General features: G+C 44.2%; 3 protein-coding genes across 11 annotated transcripts; 2 read left to right on the forward strand and 1 right to left on the reverse strand.

Annotated features, from left to right (window-relative positions):
- The first annotated feature begins 2,262 nt into the window (after positions 1-2,262).
- Positions 2,263-7,783, forward strand: yod1 (YOD1 deubiquitinase). 6 transcript variants are annotated; one of them, XM_023955284.1, is made up of 3 exons: positions 2,263-2,360; positions 4,246-4,482; positions 4,720-7,783. In XM_023955284.1, the coding sequence occupies exons 2-3, from the start codon at positions 4,275-4,277 to the stop codon at positions 5,412-5,414; spliced, it is 903 nt and encodes a 300-aa protein (XP_023811052.1). In that variant the 5' UTR covers positions 2,263-2,360; positions 4,246-4,274; the 3' UTR covers positions 5,415-7,783. The 6 variants fall into 6 exon arrangements, with proteins under 6 accessions (XP_023811052.1, XP_023811053.1, XP_023811051.1 ...); XM_023955285.1 differs by having other exon boundaries at positions 2,264-2,365; positions 4,270-4,482; XM_023955283.1 differs by having other exon boundaries at positions 2,267-2,365.
- Positions 7,784-9,136: 1,353 nt separating this feature from the next.
- LOC101164472 (specifically androgen-regulated gene protein) lies at positions 9,137-12,854 on the forward strand. 3 transcript variants are annotated; one of them, XM_004069330.4, is made up of 4 exons: positions 9,137-9,367; positions 11,168-11,300; positions 11,410-11,566; positions 11,642-12,854. In XM_004069330.4, exons 2-4 carry the CDS (start codon positions 11,199-11,201, stop codon positions 12,565-12,567), a joined length of 1,185 nt encoding a protein of 394 aa, XP_004069378.1. In that variant the 5' UTR covers positions 9,137-9,367; positions 11,168-11,198; the 3' UTR covers positions 12,568-12,854. The 3 variants fall into 3 exon arrangements, with proteins under 3 accessions (XP_004069378.1, XP_020559258.1, XP_020559259.1); XM_020703599.2 differs by lacking the exon at positions 9,137-9,367 and having other exon boundaries at positions 10,694-11,300; XM_020703600.1 differs by lacking the exon at positions 9,137-9,367 and having other exon boundaries at positions 11,211-11,300; positions 11,415-11,566.
- Positions 12,855-15,193: 2,339 nt separating this feature from the next.
- kif17 (kinesin family member 17) lies at positions 15,194-22,671 on the reverse strand. Of its 2 annotated transcripts, none has more exons than XM_023955292.1 (14): positions 22,211-22,671; positions 21,987-22,133; positions 20,804-20,905; positions 20,486-20,675; positions 19,623-20,075; positions 17,919-18,001; positions 17,659-17,824; positions 17,523-17,581; positions 17,351-17,412; positions 16,760-16,988; positions 16,216-16,474; positions 16,101-16,147; positions 15,916-16,036; positions 15,194-15,706 (listed from the first exon to the last, which is right to left on the reverse strand). In XM_023955292.1, exons 1-14 carry the CDS (start codon positions 22,439-22,441, stop codon positions 15,564-15,566), a joined length of 2,292 nt encoding a protein of 763 aa, XP_023811060.1. In that variant the 5' UTR covers positions 22,442-22,671; the 3' UTR covers positions 15,194-15,563. The 2 variants fall into 2 exon arrangements, with proteins under 2 accessions (XP_023811060.1, XP_023811059.1); XM_023955291.1 differs by having other exon boundaries at positions 15,916-16,039; positions 22,211-22,670.
- Positions 22,672-22,915: the final 244 nt, after the last annotated feature.

Genomic DNA, 22,915 nt, shown 5'->3' on the forward strand with positions numbered 1-22,915 from the left:
AAACTAAAATAAATGACACAGTGTAGATTTACAAGATATACCAAGCATTTAATTATCATGATTGTAGCACTAGTGGTGCTAAATATCCTCATCATCCTCTCCCTCCCTCTCACTCATGGTGCAGAAAGAATTAAACACAACAGGATAAAATAACTGGGCAAAACACAGTAAAACAGCTAAACAACTAAACATATTTAGGCAAAAACCTACACTTGTACCCAAATCCGTCCAGACAGGCAAAGGGAATGGTATCCCACAATTCCTTGCGGTATCAATCTAACAGCAGCACCAAAGTTACACCAACTTAATTGAATTAATTTAAATGAAAGTAAAATAACTGTCTGATAACTACGTGTTATTTTTAAGTTGACTGAACTCAAAATAATTATTTATCTTAACTGAAGCAAATAATTAAGTTAGATCAAAGTAAAAAGTTTATTTTTCCAACATCCATACGTGGTCTTATCACCCTCTCATGGTGGAAAAAGTATTATCTGAGCTTCTTCATCCACTAAATCATCTTCAAATGGACCCGCCATGCTGCTTCACCTCTCTGTAAACAAACTAACCTTCAACTAATCCTGCTCCAGACCAGGTTATGTTCAGAGCATGAGTTGCTATGGCAACTTGACATACCCTGAAACATACCTCCATTTTTGGAACCGAAAGCTGAGGTTGTCCGCTTTCTTAGCCTCAAACTTACCGTGGTAACTAACATAACCTGCTTTCTGGAATACCCCCCCATGGTGCCCTACAAATACATTGACCTTTTAGATGCAGGAAGTTATTCTGCATTCATGTGGTGTTGGAAGATTTGTTGTTTTTCTGACGTTTCTGAGTTGGACAGGCATTCCAACGCCACGTGAACGCAGGATTTCTCAAAATTTGCTTTTTCCCTGAGAAACATCAACTTGTCGGTGCAATTGGCACTAAAATTAGAACAAATGTTACTAATTTTAAAGTAAGAACTCCCAGAGGTCATTTTTTTAAAGATATATATATATTAATTTAATCAAATTTCTGTGTGTTTAGGCTCAGATTCCATGTTTTTTTACACGGTGGATTACCAAAACACTCCTGGTCCGGCCCTTCTTGCAAATTTTAGAACCTTTTATGGCCCAAGAGTCAAAATGTTTGCCACCCCTGCTCATCCAGACTTATCCAGACACATCCAGACTTATCCAGACTTATCCAGACCATTACATGTTTGAGATGTTTCTTTCAGAGAGACCATATAGACAAGAAGCCTTGAAGTCCACCAGGACCAGCTTTTAGTCCAAGACCGGTGATTCTGGAAGCTATTTGATTTTTTTAAATATCTATTTTCCAAGAATGAGTTAAAAAATGTTCCAGTGTGATTAAAAGATGAAACACAGATTTTCTTTATGGAGCAAAGGGAAGCAGAATTAGGCTGTTGATTTTGCAGGTCTGTAAAATAAAATTGAGACAAAAGACAAGCAAGTTCAACAAGATAAACATATAAGTAGAACACAGGAAATCAAAATCCAACTCTTCTAACAGAAATGCTCCCAAAACAGTTGATATTTGTGAATCTTTGCATGTATTTATTTAAGTACCCCCCCTGGTTGACACTCTGTTTACCCCATTACATTTCTTCTCTTATCACAAAGAAATACTGTTGAAATAACAACATAAAAGAAGTGTCATGTAAAATACCACATTGCAGATATCCTGTTTAAAAAATTTGGGGTAGATTTGTTTTGGATGTGAGCCAGCCTTGCACATTTTGTGGATCACAAGGGAGACTTTTTTATCATATGTTTGTAAATTGTATCAACACAAATATATCTTGGACTGATGTTTGAAATTATATTAGCCCTAAAACTGGGAGAACAATCAGACTTTCAGAATAAGATGTAATTTCGGGGTGTTATGATGACATCACAGACCAGAACTATTTTTTATAATAACGTTTATTTTGTTTTTAGGGAAATTTCTTAATCATAAAAAGAAATGGTCAAACTGCAAACCAAACTTTGAACAGTCTCTGCATGAAATACAACAAGATGGTAAAATTATCAAACAAATTAAAGCAAAAAAGCCAAATTTAACAAATTTCTTCTGTTGTACTGTGACTGTCAAGGTCTGTCTATATGTCTGTATTGTTTTATTTTTTTTCTCCTTGGCAATTTGTTGTATTTTTTTGTTTTGTTTATAAATCAAATGTATTAATTAAAAAAAGAAGAAAAAAAAGTTCTCTTGTAACTTGCACTCTGTTCAATAAAGTTGCTCAAAAAAATCTAACAAGACCAGCAATTTGCGTCATGACGTCATGACGCAAACTGTTGTCAGACCCCCCTCATTTAACGTTCATTGTTTGAGGCAGGACTGCTGAAAAGGTGAGGTAAGTCTACACAACAAACGGCCTATTTGGATTTCTGTTTCTGAGAAAAGATGGAAAAGTTGAATAATTTAAAAACTTTCTTTGAATGCTAACGGGCTGAAACTGTTCGGTCAACTTGATGTGGGTTAGCCTGCTAACGTTAGCGCCTAGTACTACTAGTGCTTGGTTTGCTGTTAAATTAAACAAACCAGCGTGAACTCTTTTTGCATGTTTTTCAAGTTTGATGAATTTATGTTAGTTGTAAATAAAATAAATAAAAAACACGATTTAAATTGGTAGAAGCTGCTCCAGCGCTGAACAGTCGTCTGTTAGCCTAGCTTAACCCCTCAGAAAGATGTCGTAACAAAGAGCTGGAAAACCTTTTGCTGTCACACATTTACTGCACTTCTCGTCGTCAGCAGTTCGATTGTTGTGTGTTTGTTTTCGTCATTGTGAAGCTGCTTCCAGCAGTTTGTTGTGTTTGCTCTGACAGCATTTAGCATGAGCCTCCTAAAGGATCAACAGCAAACTAAAACAGGCTCCAGCTCTGCTGCACTTACCTAACTTTGAAAGACTTTTATTGTGAAAGAGCTTCTAAATCACTGATCTTTATGATATAAATATGGGAATACCACTGTCTGTTATTAATATAGCTGCTTTGATTTTAAATGTGGAACATAATATCCTAAAAACAAACCACTGACACCTCAGATTATTATACAAAGAGTCGACAGTGTCGATGCTGTGTCACTCATAACTGACTCCTGCTGGACCAAAAACACCATGAAAGGCAACCAAGTTAAGAAACGCAGCTGATAAAAATCAAAACACAATATTTGTCGTTCCCATGTCTGGCTCTATAATGCCCCAACATTGAGGAGGTGCTTTTCATTTTGACAAATAACCTCCAAAACATAAAAAGATTCATTTCAAATAAGAGTCAGTTTGAAATGGATCTGTATTCTGCTAGATCAAAGGGGAAACCGAGAGGAACGGGGGACAAAAAGCCAAAAACACGAAAAAAACTATTAATTCCACAAACCTAATGAAAAAAACCCTACACCTTTAGGAAAGACTCCGTCACATAAAAGGTCAAACACTTGTTGGCGGGGAAAACGGGGGCACACGAGCGCGAGAATCGTTCAACATCTGGAAGCTGGGCGCACATCCATTAGTTTTTTTCCTACAGCTGATTTTGTTTTAACATTCTGAAGCACTTTGTGAGTCGCTCTCGGAGAAAGGTGCTATATAAATAAAGATTTACTTTACTTACTTTCTTACAATGTTAAAGTCGCCGGCAGACGGGTGTAGACGACTCTTTCCATGCGGCAGCAAAACGTTTCGGAAAAAGTGTGCATAGAAAATGAGCCTCGCCATGCAGAACACTTTGCTGAACGTGTGAATTACGTGTTTTTGACACCAATTTAACAGCTGAAAGTTCCTATTCAAGCCTAAGAAAAGTCTAATACAAAACAAGCCAAATTATATTCACAGCAGACATTTGAAACGTAAAGGGAAATGAATTCTTTTTTTTCCCCCAAAGTTGTGCACAACTTTATCAATGAGCATCTGTTTCATTGGACAGTTATATAACCCCGAAGTACTACAAATACTAACATGTATTTCTCTGTGTCTGTAATGCTTCTCGTCGTTAATCACCAGCATCTGTTGACTGCAAAGAATTGTGGGATTGTATTATCCTGTCCAAAAAATCCTTTCCTGTCGCCAAAGGAATTATTGAAGGAAAACTTTTTCATTGAGTTGAGTTCAAATGTCTGTTTTGGTTATTTGTGGGTCGTTGCACACAGAAAAGGTTTCGGTTAGGGTCTGTTGCCTCTGAACCGCATCACCTCTGTCCTCTGAACTGTTGCCGTCTCCTGAAGTCCTTTAATTGCTTTCAGATTCAAAACTGCATGTTTTCGTAGGCAGGATGTTGCGCCTTCGTTGCAAGACCAAAAACGGGAGCCACATAATGCATGGTTTGACTCACCAGTCCTGCGTGCAGGAGCTTAAGAGCAAGGTGGAGGAGCTGACGGGGATTCCCTGTGATGTACAGAAAATCATGGTGGGTTACCCGCCATCCAGCCTTGACCTTCGAAATGGAGACGCTCACCTCAAAGACTACCCCATCAAATCAGGTACGTCCAGCAGCGGAGCAGCCTTTAAATCTGCTAGTATGATAGGAGAGGTAAACAAACTATGCCACAAATAATAGGAACTATTTTCAAGCTAAACGCCTTTCAGTTTTATTTTGAGTTTTAGTGTAGAACCAAACCCAGTTGTGGTGATGTGGTAGGCAGTTCTGTAGAGGGGCGGGTGTCCCTACATACCATAATAAGCCGGTGTGTGACTCAGCGCTGTCGTCGTCTCCACAGGAGACACCCTGATTGTGGAGGAAGAAAAGAACAAGCCGAAGCCTCTGGACCAACCGGTCGTGAAAGCTCCGCGCCTCGACGCCTCGCCTGTGCTGGCACGCCGCGTGGTTCCGGCGGACAACTCCTGCCTCTTCACCAGCGTGTACTACGTGGTGGAGGGAGGGGTGTACGACCCCGCCTGCGCGCCGGAGATGCGCGGCCTCATCGCCCAGATCGTGTCGAGTGACCCCGCGGCGTACTGCGAGGCGGTGCTGGGGAAGACTAACGAGGACTACTGCGCCTGGATCCGGCGGGACGACACCTGGGGGGGGGCCATCGAGGTCTCCATACTGTCCAAGTTTTACCAGTGCGAGATCTGCGTGGTGGACACGCAGACGGTGCGGGTGGACAGATTCGGGGAGGACGCCGGCTACCACAAGCGCGTGTTGCTCATCTACGACGGCATCCACTACGACCCGCTTCAGAAGGAGACCCCCGGTTCCGACAGCCCGCCTCAGACTATCTTCTCCACCACAGACGACGTCATCCTGGCCCAGGCCCTGGAGTTAGCAGACGAAGCTCGCCGCAAGCGGCAGTTCACGGACGTTAACCGCTTCGCGCTGCGCTGCATGGTGTGTCAGACTGGCCTGGTGGGACAAAAGGAGGCCCGCGAGCACGCCAAGGAGACGGGCCACACTAACTTCGGCGAAGTGTGACAGGCTCCGCCTCCCACAAATAAAACCGCCTCCAACCTTTGTGGCGCAGGCGTGGCGTCTCTGTTCCCTCGTGTGATCCTCTACCTCACATCGCCCCGGGACCTCCGTGGAAACGGTCGCAGATGTCCCGCTCAGTATTACTTCTTCAACCGCCGGAGGCTCCGGGACGTCTCAAACCTTTCCTGTTCCGGTGAATCCACCTTCTCTGTCTTTTAGCCTCATTTAGGATTTCTCTATCGGGGGTCAAAACATATGCAAATAGTTCTCAGGATGTGTTTTGGCCTGCAGAGATCACTCACTTTTTATTTGACGGACCGGTTCTGTTTGGTTCCGAGTCTCCAAAGAGTTTGAAACGGCCACTAAGAATTATCTGCACTGTAGTCTGATCCCATTCACTGTTGTCTTAATGCAACACACAGAGTATGACTGTTATCCATGCTGAGTGTCGGGTTTTGTTGCTTTCTTTCTTCTTCTTTTAGGAATGTGGGGTTTTTAGACTTTGTCATTTTAAAAATGTGCCATTAATGACATTATCTGACTCAGCAGTTTTATATTAAAGTATAATAAAATCAAAGTCCAGATAATCTAGGAAAGCCCTTTTTTCCTTTTGAACTCTTTTTTATCATTAAATAATGAGGAGTGACGGGCTTTCTTCACTAGAGCACGTTTGCTGGAGAGGAACTTTTAGACGACATTAGGCTTAAAGAACCTTTTTTTTGTGTGTTCTTCATAAAAGCACAAGCAGGAAACGGTGAGCAATCGAGAACGTGATTCAAGGCCGTGTCCCACAGCCACTGTTTTCCACATGTACAGATGGAAATTGGTCATACATGAATCTATGAAGAAATATTGTGGTCTTTACGTGAAATGTTCATATTTATCAGGAATAAATCACGCAAACAACGTAAATCAACGTAGAACAAGAACTGTGTACAATTATTGCGCTGTTTATATTATGATTATAATTCATTATGCGTTCGTTCATCGTGCGTCAGTTGCGTAAGGGCCTTTGAAGTGTGCATCATCTGAAATGATTCTGATAATGCACACTTCAAAGGCCATTTACCCGCCTATACCATGGTCACTTACAAAAGAAATAAGTATTCAATCAGCTTTTAGTACTTAATTCTTGTTATTTTTTTCAGTTTGAATCGCTTTTTTCACAAAAAGTGGACTATTTGTTGCGCGTGTCCGTTAGCCGCCTCAGTCGACTGCAGCGGCAAAGAAAGCGATATATATGCTGGCTGTCACGGTGGGTTAAATAAAGCATCAGTTCAGAGAGAAAATTCACCTCTAACCGCTTGTTTTTGTCCAGACAAGGAAGATAAAGTTTGTTTTATAGAAGCGCAGTGACACAGAACGTTTAAGGTCACCCAGGAGCCAATCAGAATCAAGAATTCACCCGGACCATGGTATAAGTCATTGTAACCCTTGTGCTATCTTAGATGACCGCCCCCCCCCTTACATTGTCCTCCCTACCATGATAAAGGTGGAAAGATTTCATGTAATCCATGGACACCAGTGAAGATCACAAATCATTGAAGTAAAAAGGTTCACAGCACTGTCTAGTGGGTCTAGATTTGCGTATAAACTATGCGAAATGTGAGTAAACTGCGTAATTCTCTCCTCTTGTGATCCACAACTAAAACTTTTGAGCAGCTCTGAACCAAATTCACGTAAAGACCTGCCGGCAGAAACCCTCGACGGGCGTCTGCGCACATCAACGAAGGAGGAGCGTAAGAGACACTTCTGAATCACGTTTAACACGCGTGTGTCAGGAAAGACCGACACTTCATACGTGGAAACCGCGCAGAATGTCTGTGTGACACGGCCTTCAGCTCCACTGGTTTTCTGATGGTCCAGCATCACATTTGTGTTTTGGTCTCATTTTAAGTTGGATGTGGGCGCTGAAGCCCACACGGAGGTCACGGCATCCAACATTTCTTTTTGACCTACAGACCTTTTTTCCCCGTTAACCTTTAATTTCGGCACAAAGAAAACGTTCACAGCTGGAGGAAATCGTGTCGACCCTTTCTTCATTTTCTTTCCTGCTGTCACAGTTTAGGACAAAAACTCTGGTTTTTAGGATTTTTTTTGACAAACATTATTAGAAATGTTTTTGATCTCATTTTGATGAATCTAAAAATAATAAGTCTTTTTTTTTATAAACACTGCTTCGTTTTTTCTGTAGATGGTTAAAGTTTTAGCACTAAATATTGAATTAAGATAAAATTATTTTTTTTATATTTACCTTGGATTTTCCTGACTTAAACTACACATGAATGTTACAGCACATGAAAAACTTTGGAATAACTGGGTTTACTTGATTCTTATTTTCAGTGTTGTCACAATAAAAGCTTCAACTGTGATTTCTGTGATTTTTCTTTCTTTCCTAAACCTTTACATTATACTTTTCTGTTAAATGCAATGACTTTGCTTCATTGATCTCTAATGAAAAGTGCTGTTTCCTGAAGCAGCAGGAAACAGAACTGTGCATTAAGAAAACCGGTTCCTCTGCGGTTCCTGGTGGATTACGCTCGATGCTATTTCAGGTTCCCTGTCCTAATAGGATTTGAGCTGAAGCGACAGCATCCGAGCTGCTGCAGGGAGACCGTGTGGACGAGGCCTCTGGGTCTAGACAGGGAACCAGGTCTGGACCAGAGGCCACGTCCCTGCAGGGAGACCGTGAGGACGAGGCCTCTGGTCCAGATCTGGTTCCCTGCTGCTGTGAGGAGAGCAGGACATTCAGGGCTGCTGGGGGGGAGGCAGGTCGCCCCTCAAACCCACACCGCCTTCCGGTTGGTCCATCCCAACACAGTGGGGGGTGAAAAAACATAAAAGACACAGTGGGGGGGGGGGGGGGGTCAGTTTAACCCTTGTGCTATCTTAGATGACCCCCCCCCCCCTCCTTACTTTGACGTGTTCTCCCTACCATGACAAAGGTGGATAAAGGTGGAAAGATTTCATGTAATCCATGGACACCAGTGAAGATCACAAATCATGGAAGAAAAAAGGTTCAGAGCACTGTCTAGTGGGTCTAGATGACCCAACTCCCAATGCTGAAAGGATAGCACAAAGGTTAATATAAATATCTGGGAAATGATTTTATTCATAGGAGCAGATTCTTAAAAATCAAACCATTATTTAAGACATTTCATAAATAGATCGGTTTATATTTTAAAATCACTGAAATGAGTGGGGAAAGAAATGCAAGAAAACAGTTTACTCTCATTGAAGATTACATGCTGTATCAATAGGATAATATTATTACATTTATACCAGGCTACAATTCTAATTTTATTTTATCATGGTACTTTATTTTCTTCCTTTGTATTTATTTCTGTTCTTTTAATATGAATATGTATGTCATCTTTTGATGCTCTAATAAAAAAGCCATTAGAGACTAAAGAAACAAGATTTTATTTCGATGACTTATACAGAAAAAATATATTAAAAAGATTAAATTGCAGTAACCCTTGTGCTATCCTAAGCACTTTAACATTGGGAGTTGGGTCATCTAGACCCACTAGACAGTGCTCTGAACCTTTTTTCTTCAATGATTTGTGATCTTCACTGGTGTCCATGGATTACATGAAATCTTTCCACCTTTATCCACCTTTGTCTTGGTAGGGAGAACACGTCATTGTAAGGGGGGGGGGTCATCTAAGATAGCACAAGGGTTAAATTGCATTAATATACAAAAGGTATCAGACACTTAAAAAGTATCCAAAAGAAAAGAATGATCAATAATAACGCGAATGTGCTGACGTTCGGACTTGAAATAAACGGACCTCAGGTGTTGGCGGCGTCACGCGCGTCTTAAGGGAGAAGCTCCTCTGTGATTGGCTGAAAGCTTAGAGCCCAAAGTCCGCGCAGGTGTCTCTGCGGCTCCGGCGCGCCTCACCTTCAGTGACGGGGCGGAAGTCCAACCACCGACCTGAGAATCTGCACAGGTAAAGAAAAGCGACTCCTTTCATTCCGGGTTTTACTTTCCCGTAAAGAGAAATCCCCTTTGTTTATTCTTTGACATGTTTAGGTTTTCTTAAGATGTTTGTTTTGTATTTTCTATTATTATTCTTTTTTTATTGCCACAGTGTGAAACTCTGATCAGGGCTTCTCGTGTGAAGACTTAAAATGTAATCATCCTGTTGATGAATTTTTGTTTTTGGAACCAGAAACTGAAAGACAGGAGCATCAAAAAAACAAACATAAATAACAATAACCTAGTGTTTCGCTGCTTGAAAATAAACTTTATGCAAAGTTTTCAAATGTTTCTGTGGTGGAAATGTTTATTTTGGTCCATTTCTGTTCTTTAAATGTCAGTTATTATGTCTGTTTTCCCCTTAAATCCGTGAACAGACAATTTAAAAAACATAATAGGAAAAATGTCCGCCGCTGTGGTCTTTAACTTTAAATTCTGAGGTCGGGAGCTCCTTTCTTTCATCTCACATTTGATTACATCTATTCAGGAATATTCTTTTAGTTTTTGCACATTTGATTGACATGTTTTTAGACGGAAAATCAAGATGGAAACTTTCAGTAAAAACACATAAAAATAAACTGTATTTTTTATGTAGTCAAAGTAAATAATTTGATCCAAATGGCCCAAAAAGGAAAGTCTAGCATTTGTTGTTTCTTTAGGGTTGACGTGCAGAACCTGGCCGTTCCAGCAACCATCACATTTCTGCCTGAGAGTCCGAGCCGCTCCTTTCCTCTGAAGGCAGATTAGGAATAGCGCGCGCGCCATAATCCAGGTCACGTGCTGCAAGGACGAGCAGCCGGTCAAACACTGCAGGCTGTCGGGGTTTACAGTTATCATGAAGCTGGCTGTCATTATGTCACACCTGGAGTTTGATTACTGTGTCAAAATAAAAGCCTAAATTGGATAAAAACAAGAGATAATTTGGAATATTAATTATTTCTCACAGATTAAAGATGACAGTCAAACAAAAGTGTTTCAATAGACAGTTGAAGAAAAATAGCCCTCAAACTTTAACTGGAAATGTTTGTAAATTGATGTCTGGAGCCTCAGAATAAATTTAAATCTTTTTATTTTGTATCATTTTTCAAAGCCGTTTTAACCAAAACCTGTACATGTTTTTATGGGTCGAAGGTTTCCTGTCAAATTTAACCCTTCATAGATGACCCCCCCCCCCCCCTTCCATTCCCGTGTTCTCCCTACCATGACAAAGGTGGATAAAGGTGGAAAGATTTCATGTAATTCCATGGACACCAGTGAAGATCACAAATCATTGAAGAAAAAAGGTTCAGAGCACTGTCTAGTGGGTCTAGATGACCCAACTCCCAAAGTTAAAGTGCCTAGGATAGCACAAGGGATAAATAGAAAAAAATGGCTTTTCCTCCGAAAATTGTAAAGCAAAAGACTCATTTTCACTTCGACTTAAAATATAGTTAAAACAAGTCCTTTGAGTTTACCTTTTAAATGCTATACGGTGTAATTTAGATGTATTTTAATTGCTATTTATAGGATTGACTGGCTTTAGAGTCCTCATCAGTAACTATCTGAAAATCTTTCTTCAACTATAACTAATGACGAAAAAAAATGGTAAGGGTTCAATAAAATCTTCCAAAACTCCTTAAAACTCTATGCACTTCTGCTTTTCTCCTCACTGAAACCTGATTCAGGAAACTAAAAACGACTTCTAGATTATTATTTTTTCGGAGTCGTTTCTGTTCGGGAAGAAAATCTATTTGAATTGAAATCAATCTCCTCCCCTTTCCCTCCATCCCAGAATACAATAACTGGATAAGCAGGAAGCTAAGATGCCCAAAAGTGACACCTGGCCAGGTGAGTGGGGTCCGGACACAATGAGGGCCTCAGACAGCGCTGGCAGCTACAGCGTCCTCAGTGGGAACTCTGGCCTTGTAAGCAGCAGAGCTTTTCTAAAGTTCACAGAAAATACAAAAGAATGACTGAAAACTAAAGATTTTCATACTTTTCTATCGTTTCTTTTCGTTTGTTTTTGAATGTCAGAGTAGTCTGGAGCATCTGTCTGCTGAGGAAAAGGCCTGTCTCATGTTTCTGGAGGAGACCATTGAGTCTTTGGACACAGAGGACGACGGCAGACTGTCCAGCGAGGAACCCGACCCGCATCCTGGAAACCCGGCCAAGAAACTGCCGGACCCGTCAGGTGAGTTTACCCCTCGCCACATACGGCACAGAAAGGTTGTTTTCTGGTCACAAAAACGGACTTGTTGTCTTTCAGGTGCTCAGAAACTCGTCTCTGAGGACAAGATGGGCGTCGGCAGAAAACCCACCAAGAACATCATGGTTCCTACTCCTTTCATGGTGGCAGGCGGCGGCGGAGGTCCCGGTTCTGAAGACGCTGAGCCGACAGGAAAACCCGCGTGTCTGTCTCGATCTGAAAGTGACAGAGGGAAATGTTCTGTGGTCCAGTGGGAGGAGACAGCGGCCCCCTCAAAGCCTGGAGACGGCTCTTCCAGGACGGCTGACGTAGGCAGAGGACCTCTGTCCTACGACGCACTCGTCCATCTACGCAGGAACGCCTCCACCAAAAAGACCCCCCTGTGCCCCGAGGTGGATCACACGATAGACTCGGAACGCCGCTGTCCCTCCCTAGCAGAGGGTCCGGTCCTCAGGAAGCAGCAGAGATCTGACAAGTCCCATCCGGGCCCTCCGGCTGTGGCCCCCAAACCCAAAAAGATTCCCGCACACATTTCTCTAAAAACCCAAACCGAGGAATCCAGCAGTGTCCAGAATGCAGCAGATCCTCAGATGGTCCGGCTGGAAGCTTTGCAGAAACTCGGCCTCCTTAAGGATCAAGGACAGGAGGGTGGAGCAGGGGGGGTCCTGCCTGCCCCCAAACATCAGCCCACCCCGGATCCGGCATTTAGGGGGTCATCAGGAGATTCATCGGTTTGCTCCTCCCAGCTTCCCAAAGGACCCAAGACTGAGGCTCTGCAGCCAGAGAAAGCTGCTGCTGTGGAGGACTTCACAAACAAACACAACCACAACGCACACCGCCCCAAACCACGACACAAAGCGGCCGGCGCGGCGCCGCGCGCAGCTCCAAAACCCCCAGACTCCGTGGGATACACCGTCATGGTGGTGCCCGGGATGGGAGCCGAACGCCAGGAGGCGCTCAGGAAGCTGGGTCTGCTGAAAAACTGAAGCCGGCGCGCCGCAGCCTTCTGTTCCAAAACCCATGAAGAAGAGAAGCCCTTCAGGCTTTAGAGCACTAATGAGGATTTATAGCTTCAAATATTTATTTTTATGACTTTTCATTTGTTCATCTGCATGTAAACAGCATTTAAGTCCATGTTGGATGTAATCCCTCAGGACAGGAGGCTGATGTCTTAAAATCTGGATGTGCCCACACTGACACAAATATTGTGAAATCACTTATGTGCCTGTAAGACGAAACACTGGGTCAAAAATAAACTGAAAGTGAAGTTTGATCCATGTCTTTTTGTTATTGTTCGTCAACATCATCCAGTTTTTTCCTGGGAGGGTTCTGTCTGTTTTTCCTGATCTTCTTGCTTTGCTTCTCTGGAATCTCAGCTCAGCAGAAACATTTTTTACGACCTTTTTCAGGCTGAAAGGATCTTTTTTTATTCCAACTCTCATTTCTTCTGCTTTGCCTTTTGGCTCTTTCCTTCAGGAGCTGAAATCTTTCTTCACAAAGTCTCCTCATCTGCCGCCTTCTGTCCAGATGAGACCACCAACACCCGTTTCAACATCTCCTTCCACTCTCATGCTCCTCTCTCTTTTTTTTTCTTCACCGCTGACATTTCCATTCTTCAAAGCCCCATTAGGCGTGACGTGTTCCCCGCATTTGACCCATCCCCTGGGGGAGCGGTGAGCTGCAGACACAGAACCCCCCCAAACCAACCCCTTCATGCTGAGTGTTGAGCAAGGAAGCACTGGGTCCCTGGATTCAAACCCTCGACCCTTCAGTCTCAGAGCAGACACTCTACCACAAGGCCACTGAACTGGTTTCGGCAGAGTCCACCACCATCTGCCCTCCTGCATTTGCCAACCTTCTTCATCCCTTCCTCTTCCTCTCTGTTGCAGTCTTCTCCCATCACTTCATCCCCTCCATGAGGAAATCCGGGATCTCCTCCTCCAGAATTTCCCCTCCTCTATAGATCACATCCTACCGTCACACCTTCATCGTCCTGCTTCACACTCGTCATCCCGTCTGAACCTCCAGAACTTTTTTTAATTTTTAAGTCTTTTAACTGTATTTTGTGGGGGTTGTTTTCACAGAAATTTGATTTGGAACATCTGCACGACAAGGAAAAAGTCAGGAAGGGGGCCAACACGTTTTACACCGCTGTAATGACTTCTTTATCTATTTCCAGACTGGATGAAAACAGAAGCTGATTTCTAACCCTGTGGGTAAAATCCAGTGCTCCCTCGCTCATGTGACTTCCTGCTGGTTTTGCTGCACATTTTTCACTCTGACAGACAATCCATGTTTCTTCCTCTGGATGTTGAATTATAGTAACTTCAAGGTGAGGTTAGTCTTCAGCCGTGTCTGATTATCTTCATGTGTTTGAGGCAAAGCATCATGGGATTTTGGATGAAATGGTCTCACCTTTCTTAACACCATCCTGATCCACTTCAGGTGTGTGTGACTCCAGACTGAACAGCTTTCTCCTTTTACACCTGACCACAGTGAAGCGGAGCTCTTATGTAACCAGAGATGACTCCTCCCCCTCCCCCCAACCACCTAACCCGCTTTACTGCACTTATACGGCTTAAGGACGCCATAAACCATAAATGTTCTCATGGATTTATGCTTTTTTGTCGTCAGCAGTACAATCACAGCTGTTTCGTTTATATGGCTTTCTGTGCGGTTCCTGGACGGACAAAGCAAACGTTCAGATGTCCAGATATCAGGTTTTATGATATTATTCTTAAATGTTAGGTGGAGTTAAATAACCGCCTCTATTTAATTTAGATACAGAGCTGGAACAGCAAACAGATAAGAGCAGAGACCTCTGTGTGGACGCTTTTGTCTCTCAGTGTCCATAAACACAGAATGGACAGAAGCTCCAGTTGAGGCTTCCGTTGGTGGTTTTTGTTCAGAGAGAAGGAAATCCTCCAGAGGTAAAGTCAGTTACAGTCAGTCCAAACCAGCTCCTCAACATACTGGCCCAACACTGCAGCCCGGACGTCCATTGGTGACCCTGAAGACGTCGTAGGCCGCGTCCCACTTCCCTCAATACTCCCCGGTTAGGGCAGCATGTGAGAATGCAGCCACTATGTTGGACTTTGTTCAAATCACCTTGAGAACCTTTTTCTCTTCATTTTTTTTTTTGCTTAAATCTCATAACCTCTTTATTCTAATGAAGTTTTTCTTTTTTTCTCAAATTTTGACGACCTTTCATAAAAACTTGGACTTTTTTTATTACAATGTTATGTTTCAATTCTTATATAATTTTCTTTTTCAGAATTTTACGTTTTAATTCTCGTAAATTTGAAATTTTTTCCAACATTTCTATGATTAAATTTTCGTAAAATATTGTTTTCCCCCTGCAATTTTACGACTGTATTCTTGTAAAAATGTGATTATTTCGCCATAATTTTATGGTCTAATTCCTGTAAAAGTTTGTCTTTTTTATCCAACTTTTACTGTTTAATTTTCATAAAATTATGACTTTTTCTTATAATTTTATGGCTAAATTCTCATCTAACATTAATGTTTTTTCTCGTATCTTTACAACTTTATCCCTGGAAAATGTTGACTTTTTTCTCATAATTTCACAAATGTATTCTAGTAAATTGTAGATTTTTTGATTTCAAAATATTTGTTTATGTTCTCCTTTCATGGTGACCATAATACTATGTTTGGCGAAACATAAATACCACGTTGTGAGCATGTGTTCACAGAACATTCAAATCCAGGGATGCACTCTGGTTTTTGGGGTGAATTTGGACACCGGCTTGGTTCTTCAAACACCGACCAATCACAACAGGCGTTCCAGCAAAAACCACAAACAGCTGAAACATTTGGTTCGTGTTCTTCTGGATTCTGATGAGGCGTCAGTGCAGCTTAAGAACCCCAAAGGGAAGATGGGAAAACAGGAATTGAGGGGACATCTTTAATGGGTCCGTCAAGCTTCAGCAGACCTTAGAGAGGCCTAACAGTGCCTGTCGGTTCAATTCCCCTCTGGATGGATGTGAAGCTTGCCTTTTTTGCGCTTCCCCTTGCTGGTGGACGCCGCGGCAGTCAGGGACTCCAGACGGAAGGGACGAGGCAGGGCGGGGTCTGAGCTGACGGGGGGGCTCACAGGCAGCGGGGCTGCCATGTTACCCCGGGGAGAGGAGATGGCGGTACAACCACAGAAGAGAGAGAGAAAAAACAGACAAATATCCATTTCATTTGAAAGTTTGCTGCAGGAAGTTCTATCCTGTGATTTATTCTGAAAAAATAACCCTCTAGACTTCACTTTTGCTGGAGTTGGTGTTGGAGGGGGGCCTGCACAGCATTCATTCTGTCAGAGCTCTTACCATGTCCCTTTGCAGCATTGCCCCCCAGCAGCACGCTGGCCCTCCTGGGCTTGAAGTAGCTCCTGGCGATGCTTTCACTGTCACTCCGGTCCAACATTTCCTTGAAGCGGTCCTCCTCCACCTGCTGCAGCACACAGCCGTGAGTCCCTGCATGCATCCCGGCGTGTGACCTCACAGGAACTCACCGCGTCTGCAGCCTCAGCAGCCGAGCCTCTCCGTCCGGACGCATTCACTGCAGCAGAGGACGAGAAGGTCACATCCAGCACCATCCCTGTTATTTTCTATTAGCAACAGCCCCACCTGAGGGCAACTCCGTTTTCTGCACCACCACATCTGGCAGCCTCCAAGTGGCGCTCTCCTCATCCCAGACAGCCTCCTTCATCAAGCGGTCCAGGTTGCTGTAGTTGCAGTCTCGACGCACCAGGGGCACCATTCGCTCCAGCAGACCCTTCATCAGCTGCGCATCCCTCTCGAGCTTACGGATGGTTGCCAGGAGGTCGTTCCTCTCCACCTCAAACTCCGCCTGCAGGTCCCGGATCTCCAGTTTGGCCATTTTCAGCTGTTGGAACAGGTAAAGGTCACAGGTGGGACCATACAGGTGGTGAAGGTGCTGCTCCCACAGAGCCTGGATGACGGCCCACAAGCAACAAAACGAGGATTTCAGCTCCAACTCCAACAGAGGAGTCAGCAGTTCTGACTGATCTGGGACCGTTTGGATGAATCCCACCGGAAGCCTTTAAAAAACTTTTTTTTCCTCCTGTTTTTCAAATGTGTACCATAGCTAAACATAACTCTAATTCATGTTTTGGTGCATCATCTCACTCCTGCTGCTCCTGCAACCCACCTTTCTTTGTACTTTGAGCAGCACCTGGCCTTTGGCGTACAGCTCCTCCTGAATGGAGTCGTAGACCTTCAGCATCACGCTTTCGCTCTCCTCGCCGTCCTCTGAGAGAGCGCGGACGAGCTGCACTTTCCTCTGGTCGGCGAGCGTCTTCCTCTGCCGGAGTTTCTGCCGCAGCTCCTGGTTCCTGGCCTGCTCTCCTCCCACCACCTCCTGCTCCAGCTGCTGCAGCCTGGAGACAGAAAAAGGAAAACGAGGCTGGAAAGTTTCGGCCATGAAGAAGAAAAAACAAAGTTCAGCTTCCTGTGACTATAAAGCTTTACATGTGGTACTGAACTCCTGAATATTGAAACATAAAACTAAAATCAGTGCTGATCTGGTGCTCTTGTGTGTTTTCAAATGTTTGTTTCATCCATTCGCAGGATAATATTTAAAATCTGAGTCTACTTTATTTTAATAAACTCAGTTAGAATGGAATTAAAAAAAAATATTGTAGAACGGATTTAATAACTGAAAATAGTCCAGCTTTCAAATAATTTCACAACTCATAATCATAAATTGAAGTTAAACGCAGACAAAGTTTGAAGCCCAAACCTCAGCAGGGCGAGCTTCTGGTCCAGCGGCGCGGCTGTGCTGACCTCAGACGTCAGACCAGTCTGGATCACCCACACAGAGCAAGATCAGTAGTTAAATTTCACTTTTAGCTCCAAACTGCATGACGTTCTGATGCAATGCATTGTGGGAAAGTGCCCCATCCCCTCCGTACCTTTGCCTGCGCAGAAGCTGCTGCTGCTTTGTGGTTCATGGCGGTTTTTTCAGCATCGACTGAGGTCAGGAAACAAACAAGTATAGCAGCATTTACCTCAAACACAACAGCAGCACATCCTAAAATGTTCTGTTACAGTAGCTGGAGGTGGAGCGCCCCCTCCTGGCCTGGGCCTCCTCCAGGCTGCACAGCTTAGACTCATAGGAGAGCCTCAGAGAGGCAAAGTCCTCCTGCAGCCTCGCCTTAGACTCCTGTGCGGCGTTGAACTCGGCCTGCAGCTTGGCTATCTTCTTTTCAAACTCCTGCAGAGAGCAGAATGGGAGCCGTATGTTACCCGTTTCCACGGCAACGCAGACGTGTCAGTGATAAACTGCCGTGAGAGCAGTCTGCGTTTGCCTCTTTAATCTTCTCTTCCTTCGCTCCTTCAGGACAGGACTGTGGCCTCGAAGGAAAAGCGGGACTCTGAGCAGCCAGAACAGCTGCACAAAGAAAAGAACAAACGGTGTGGATGAGAATCCTGCCATCAAGAGATAAAAAAACAGTCTATTTCAGCCGCAAACAAAACTCGGTCCCTTCTAAAAGCTGAGGAGATGTCTAACTTTCGTCACTTTTTCACCCAAACTAAAGATAAAATAAAGCAACATGAAGCAATATAAAATGCTCCACCAGCATTTAGCCCTTTCTGTTCACACTGGACAAGCAGGGAGGGGCTTCTGCTTCGTTTTCAATGGCATGTCTGCCTACAGTTGGTCAAGGCTCGGTGCAAAATGTCAAAGCGGCACAAAGCTCACGATTATTATGGGAAACACTACGGATCATTGCTAGAGTCCTTGCAGTGGGGAATAGCGATTACCTTCATATCGAGGGGGGGGCCTTGGTTTATGTTTACTTGAAAAGCAAACGCAGACGTCGTCAGGCTCGTCGCTGTATCTGAGTTCACCACATAAACCGAGTCCATGCGTCCCCACCAAATCCAAGTCGACGTTTGACCCGGTTTGACTGGCAGCATGTGTTCAGTGGCTGCACGGTTTGTACTTGGAGCCTGAAAACGCTCTAAAACGTGTAGCTCCGCGAGAATGCTAGAGCTTTGAAAGTGTTGCAACAACACAAATATTTTCAAGGGACCTCCAGATCCCGCCTGCACCACAATCCATCCACGACTGTACCCACAGACTACTGACAAGACTCCCCTCTACCCCCCCTTATTTTTAAGCCAAGCCCTGACCTGAACCCTAAGCTTAACCCTAACCAGAAGCTGGGGAAGGTATGGTGCACTGGGGTTCTGTCCTCTACTTGCATCTACTTCTACTCTATTCTTCATGATTTATCATTCAGTTCTCCATGACTCTGCTTGCTGCAGTGGGATTCATGTTTTGTCCCTCTTTCCCTCCTGGGGAGTGATTCCAGATTCCGTGCTCCTTGTTTGTGGATCCTGCTTCTGGCTCGTCTCGCGCCCCCAGCCGACCCCCCCACTCATCTGGATGAAGCTCATCTGCTGGACTTTAAACATGTAGTTGTAGAGTTAGATAAGCTAATTCTCTCTAAGACTTCTGCTACATCGTCTGTCCGTCCTGGGGGAGGACCCCTCCTTCAAATGGACACCCCTGAGGTTTCTACTTTTTATCTGGAATCCGTTTTTTTTAGGCTTTTTTCCTTACCGAGAAGGAGGATCTAAGGGCAGGGATGTCCAGTTTAGTTTAGTTTAGCAATCAGCTGTTGAATTCTATGACTTTATGTTCTTTATGATTCATGTTTGTTACACAATTACCGGTGTGAAGCCCATTGAGATAAGTAATGTTGTAAATATTGGGCTATAGAAATTGGATTGAATTGGACGCCACAAACACACATTTAGGCGCGTTTGCGTTGACTTTTGTTTGAAAATAGAATCTTGGACTCACGTTTACTCCCCAAACCCTCTGAAGCTCAGTTCTCTAACGCCTCATCAGATCTTTGTTGAACAAAGATCTGATGAGAACGTGAAAACAGAAACATGAAACCCGGTTTCATCTGATGTTCATTGGCTGGAGTCAAGAGGAGGGCAGCTTCTACCTTCAGCATCACCTGGACTCGGCTACAGTCACTCCGTGTGTTGCTCACATGAGGGGTTTCCAGTGTCCAGCTGGCCAGAGAAGAGAAGCCTCAACCTCCTGATCTCCTCCTGGTACTCCCGGAGCAGAGCCTCCTTGGGATCTTCGTTAACGCGCGGCCTGTTCTGGATGCTCTTGGCTCGGTTGGCGTACCGCAGCGTGCTCAGGCTCTCCTCGTAGTTGCTTTCTGCAGGCGAGAGGCAGGCGATCATCAGGGTGCGGGTGTTTCCTCCTAGAGAGTCCTGCAGCAGCCTGGTCAGCTTTGAGTCCCGGTAGGGGATGTATTTGGACCGGCCGTCCACCAAAGCAGAGATGACGTTGCCCAAAGCCGACAGAGAGAGGTTGATCTTAGTGGCCTCCCTGAGCCGCTCGCCAGTCGCTCCGGTTTTAGACTGACGCTCGCTTCCTGCCAGGTCAACCAGGTTCAGTTTTCCCGCTCTGAGGTGATCCCGGCCCGAGGAATCTGGACATTCGGTCAGACAAAGGATGAAGTTAATCACATGTGGCATATTAATTTATTATGTTACTAAAAGGGATTGAAGGACTGTCAGATGTACTATTTTTAATCATATTTACCTTGTTCTTATTTAAATTATTACAAAAAACAATTATATATTTCCATTTTTAATGCATGTTGCTTTGGTAAAAACAATGCAGCTACTTCAAATTTACTTATTCATGTTCAAAATGAGGTAAAAATGGAAATCAATCAAATAAAAAATTGTGGTGAAACTATTTTACATTAAAAAATGAACACATTCATTAATTTTTTTAAATATTAAGTTTTTAAAAAAGCGTGAGGTTTCTACGCAGGAAGGGAAAAACTTCTGGAGCAGAGTTTTTGCGCGGCTTTTCTGCAGGGCTCTTGCTCACCTGTCCGGCAGATCTCCAGGTGAAGCGTGAAGATGGAGTGGGAGCGGGAGGAGTCCTTGTTCATCAGCGTGGAGCCCACAGCCCGGTTCCTGCAGCCTCTCTCCATCATCCTCTCGCACTCCCCAACACCGTGCACGGTGTGCATGGAGAGGTCGCGCACGTAAACCCCCCGCTCTGGATGCTCTTTCAGCTTTTGTCCGTCATCCACCCAGGAAAAAAAAGGAGAGGAATGAAAACACGACCAGACGCGTTTCCAACAGTTCCTCTGTTTTTATGATGAACAACCTTCATGTAAAAGAAAAAGAAAACAAACTTCACCTCCAGTCTTTGTTTCGTGTCGTTTCCCAAAAGATCTCGAATGTCTTCATTGTAGATCTCTAAGAAACAGGCTCTCACCAGGAACTTTGTATTTTCTGCACACTGACACACAAAGAGAACAGAAAGCTCGGATAAACCTGCAGAAAAGGGAAGTCTAGTTAGTTTCATGCTTTTTATTCATCCATCCATCTTCCTCCGCTTATCCGGGACCGGGTCGCGGGGGCAGCAGTCTAAGCAGAGATACCCAGACTTCCCTCACCCCGGCCACTTCCTCCAGCTCCTCTGTGGGACCCCGAGGCGTTCTCAGGCCAGCCGAGAAACGTGGTCTCCAGTGTGTCCTGGACCTTCCCCAAGGCCTCCACCCAGAGGGAGGAGGCCAAGTTGGCTGGTTTGGCTCGACGGGCCAAACACCTGCCTTTGACTACCACCCAAACCACATTCTCCTATGGGTGGTGGACACATGGGACATCATGCTTGATGTATTTTGAACTATTTTAATCTTTTCTGTAAACTCATACTATTGTATTTGTTTTTTAGTCATCCTATGGACTCTATGGTACTTTTTAAAGTACAGTATTTTTAAAATGCTTTTTAAAGGCTATGCGTTCTTGTTAACTGATTGGACTCCAAGTCCTAAATCAAAACCTACCTACCTACCTACCTATACCCAATATCTATTTGATCAGAACAACAAAAATGGCAAAATATAAATAAGCTATAGGTATTAATAATTTTAACTGAACATGAAGGTTTTAAGCATCAACTTTTTAGTTTTCTTAATTTTTGTTTATAAATAACGGCAAATTTTGCTGATACTGTTTGACTGTTTCGCTTCACAAGTGGTACGCAAATTATGCTAATTTCCCGCCTGAAAAGGCCGCCTTTTGACACTTCCTGTTTTTTTTATATTGAACTTTTCAAACTTCCTGTTGTTTTGATCCCGCCGGCTGCACATTTTGGAGAGCGTCAGAACGCCCCGCCTACTCGACTCCCTAAGCCAATCAGGTCACACAAAAGACACCTTTAGATGTTAAGCGCCTGGGGGGGCACTCGAGGCAGATTAAACTGAAGTAACGCGTCACGATTTATACAAAGTATCTACAATCGCGGAAATAAAAGTAATTAGATTACTCCGTTACTTATTAACGCTATTATACCTACCCCCCCCCCCCCCCCCCAATACCTGAATGGTCTCGAAGACGTGCTCAAAGGCCCTCGGGATGACCCCCCGCTGGGCTTCCGGTTCCGACACCCCCTGCATGGTGAAGGATTTGCCACTTCCTGTTTGCCCGTAGGCAAAGATGGTGCCGTTATATCCTTCGGTGACCCCCTGTGAACGAGAGAGTCGATGCCACACCGTGACGTCACGGAGCCCGCAGGAATCCAACCGGCAGCCTCGGAGCTCACCTCCACCAGAGGACACACGGTGTCGTTGTACAGCCGCTCCGTGCTGTGCTCGCCGCTGTAGGCGCCGTCAAAGGTGAACTGCTTGGGGGGGTCACCCTGGCCCCCGGGCCTCCTGATGGAGCACTGGCAGAGCTGCGGCTCCACGGACAGCACCGCCTCCGGGCTCTCGGCCTTCTCCCGGTCGTTCAGGGGCCTGCACCGGACCACCACCCGCACCGACTCCGAGCTCATCCGTCCTGACCTCACAGGCAGTGAAGAGGTGGAGGTTGTTGTTCACCTGTGACAGGTGTGTACGGGTACGCGCAGCTGGATCAGGTGACGCGCAAACACGCTTCCAGTTTATCTCCAGAGAAGATCAACGAATAAAAACAGAATGAAGAAAAAAAAATCCCTCAAGTGTTTCACACTCCTCCACGGTCCACTTCAAAGAAAAAGCGTTGATCCGTTGCCTAGCAACCTCAAAGAAGCGGCAGTTTGTTTGGGTATGAAGAGGTCACGGTGGAAAACTATTATTGTATAGTATAATACAATATATATGACATCATTTCATAATATGTGTGAACTTAAAGCTATAGGAATGTATTTATGACAATAACAGTCAATTAATTTGACTTTGTTTTCAGAAAATAAAGACGTAGTTTTTGAATTAGATGGTTGAGAAAAGGCTAATTAATGACCAGTTTCAGGTTAATTATTTCAAATGTT

Source organism: Oryzias latipes, chromosome 5, assembly GCF_002234675.1.
Source record: "Oryzias latipes chromosome 5, ASM223467v1".
Lineage (NCBI taxonomy): Eukaryota > Metazoa > Chordata > Actinopteri > Beloniformes > Adrianichthyidae > Oryzias > Oryzias latipes.

Bases quoted from the DNA above. Each gene is read 5' to 3' on its own strand.
- kif17 (XM_023955291.1), bottom strand. From the start codon at position 22,441: ATGAGCTCGGAGTCGGTGCGGGTGGTGGTCCGGTGCAGGCCCCTGAAC. The intron at 17,582-17,658 runs GTAACAGAACAT...TCCTGACCTCAG, and splicing joins GCGCTCCACCTCCAGCTACT to TCGATGCTGAAAAAACCGCC. The intron at 16,989-17,350 runs GTTTGGGCTTCA...TTCTGTCTCCAG, and splicing joins CAGAAGCTCGCCCTGCTGAG to GCTGCAGCAGCTGGAGCAGG.
- LOC101164472 (XM_004069330.4), top strand. From the start codon at position 11,199: ATGCCCAAAAGTGACACCTGGCCAGGTGAGTGGGGTCCGGACACAATG. The intron at 11,301-11,409 runs GTAAGCAGCAGA...TTTGAATGTCAG, and splicing joins TCAGTGGGAACTCTGGCCTT to AGTAGTCTGGAGCATCTGTC. The intron at 11,567-11,641 runs GTGAGTTTACCC...GTTGTCTTTCAG, and splicing joins GAAACTGCCGGACCCGTCAG to GTGCTCAGAAACTCGTCTCT.
- yod1 (XM_023955284.1), top strand. From the start codon at position 4,275: ATGTTGCGCCTTCGTTGCAAGACCAAAAACGGGAGCCACATAATGCAT. The intron at 4,483-4,719 runs GTACGTCCAGCA...TCGTCTCCACAG, and splicing joins AGACTACCCCATCAAATCAG to GAGACACCCTGATTGTGGAG.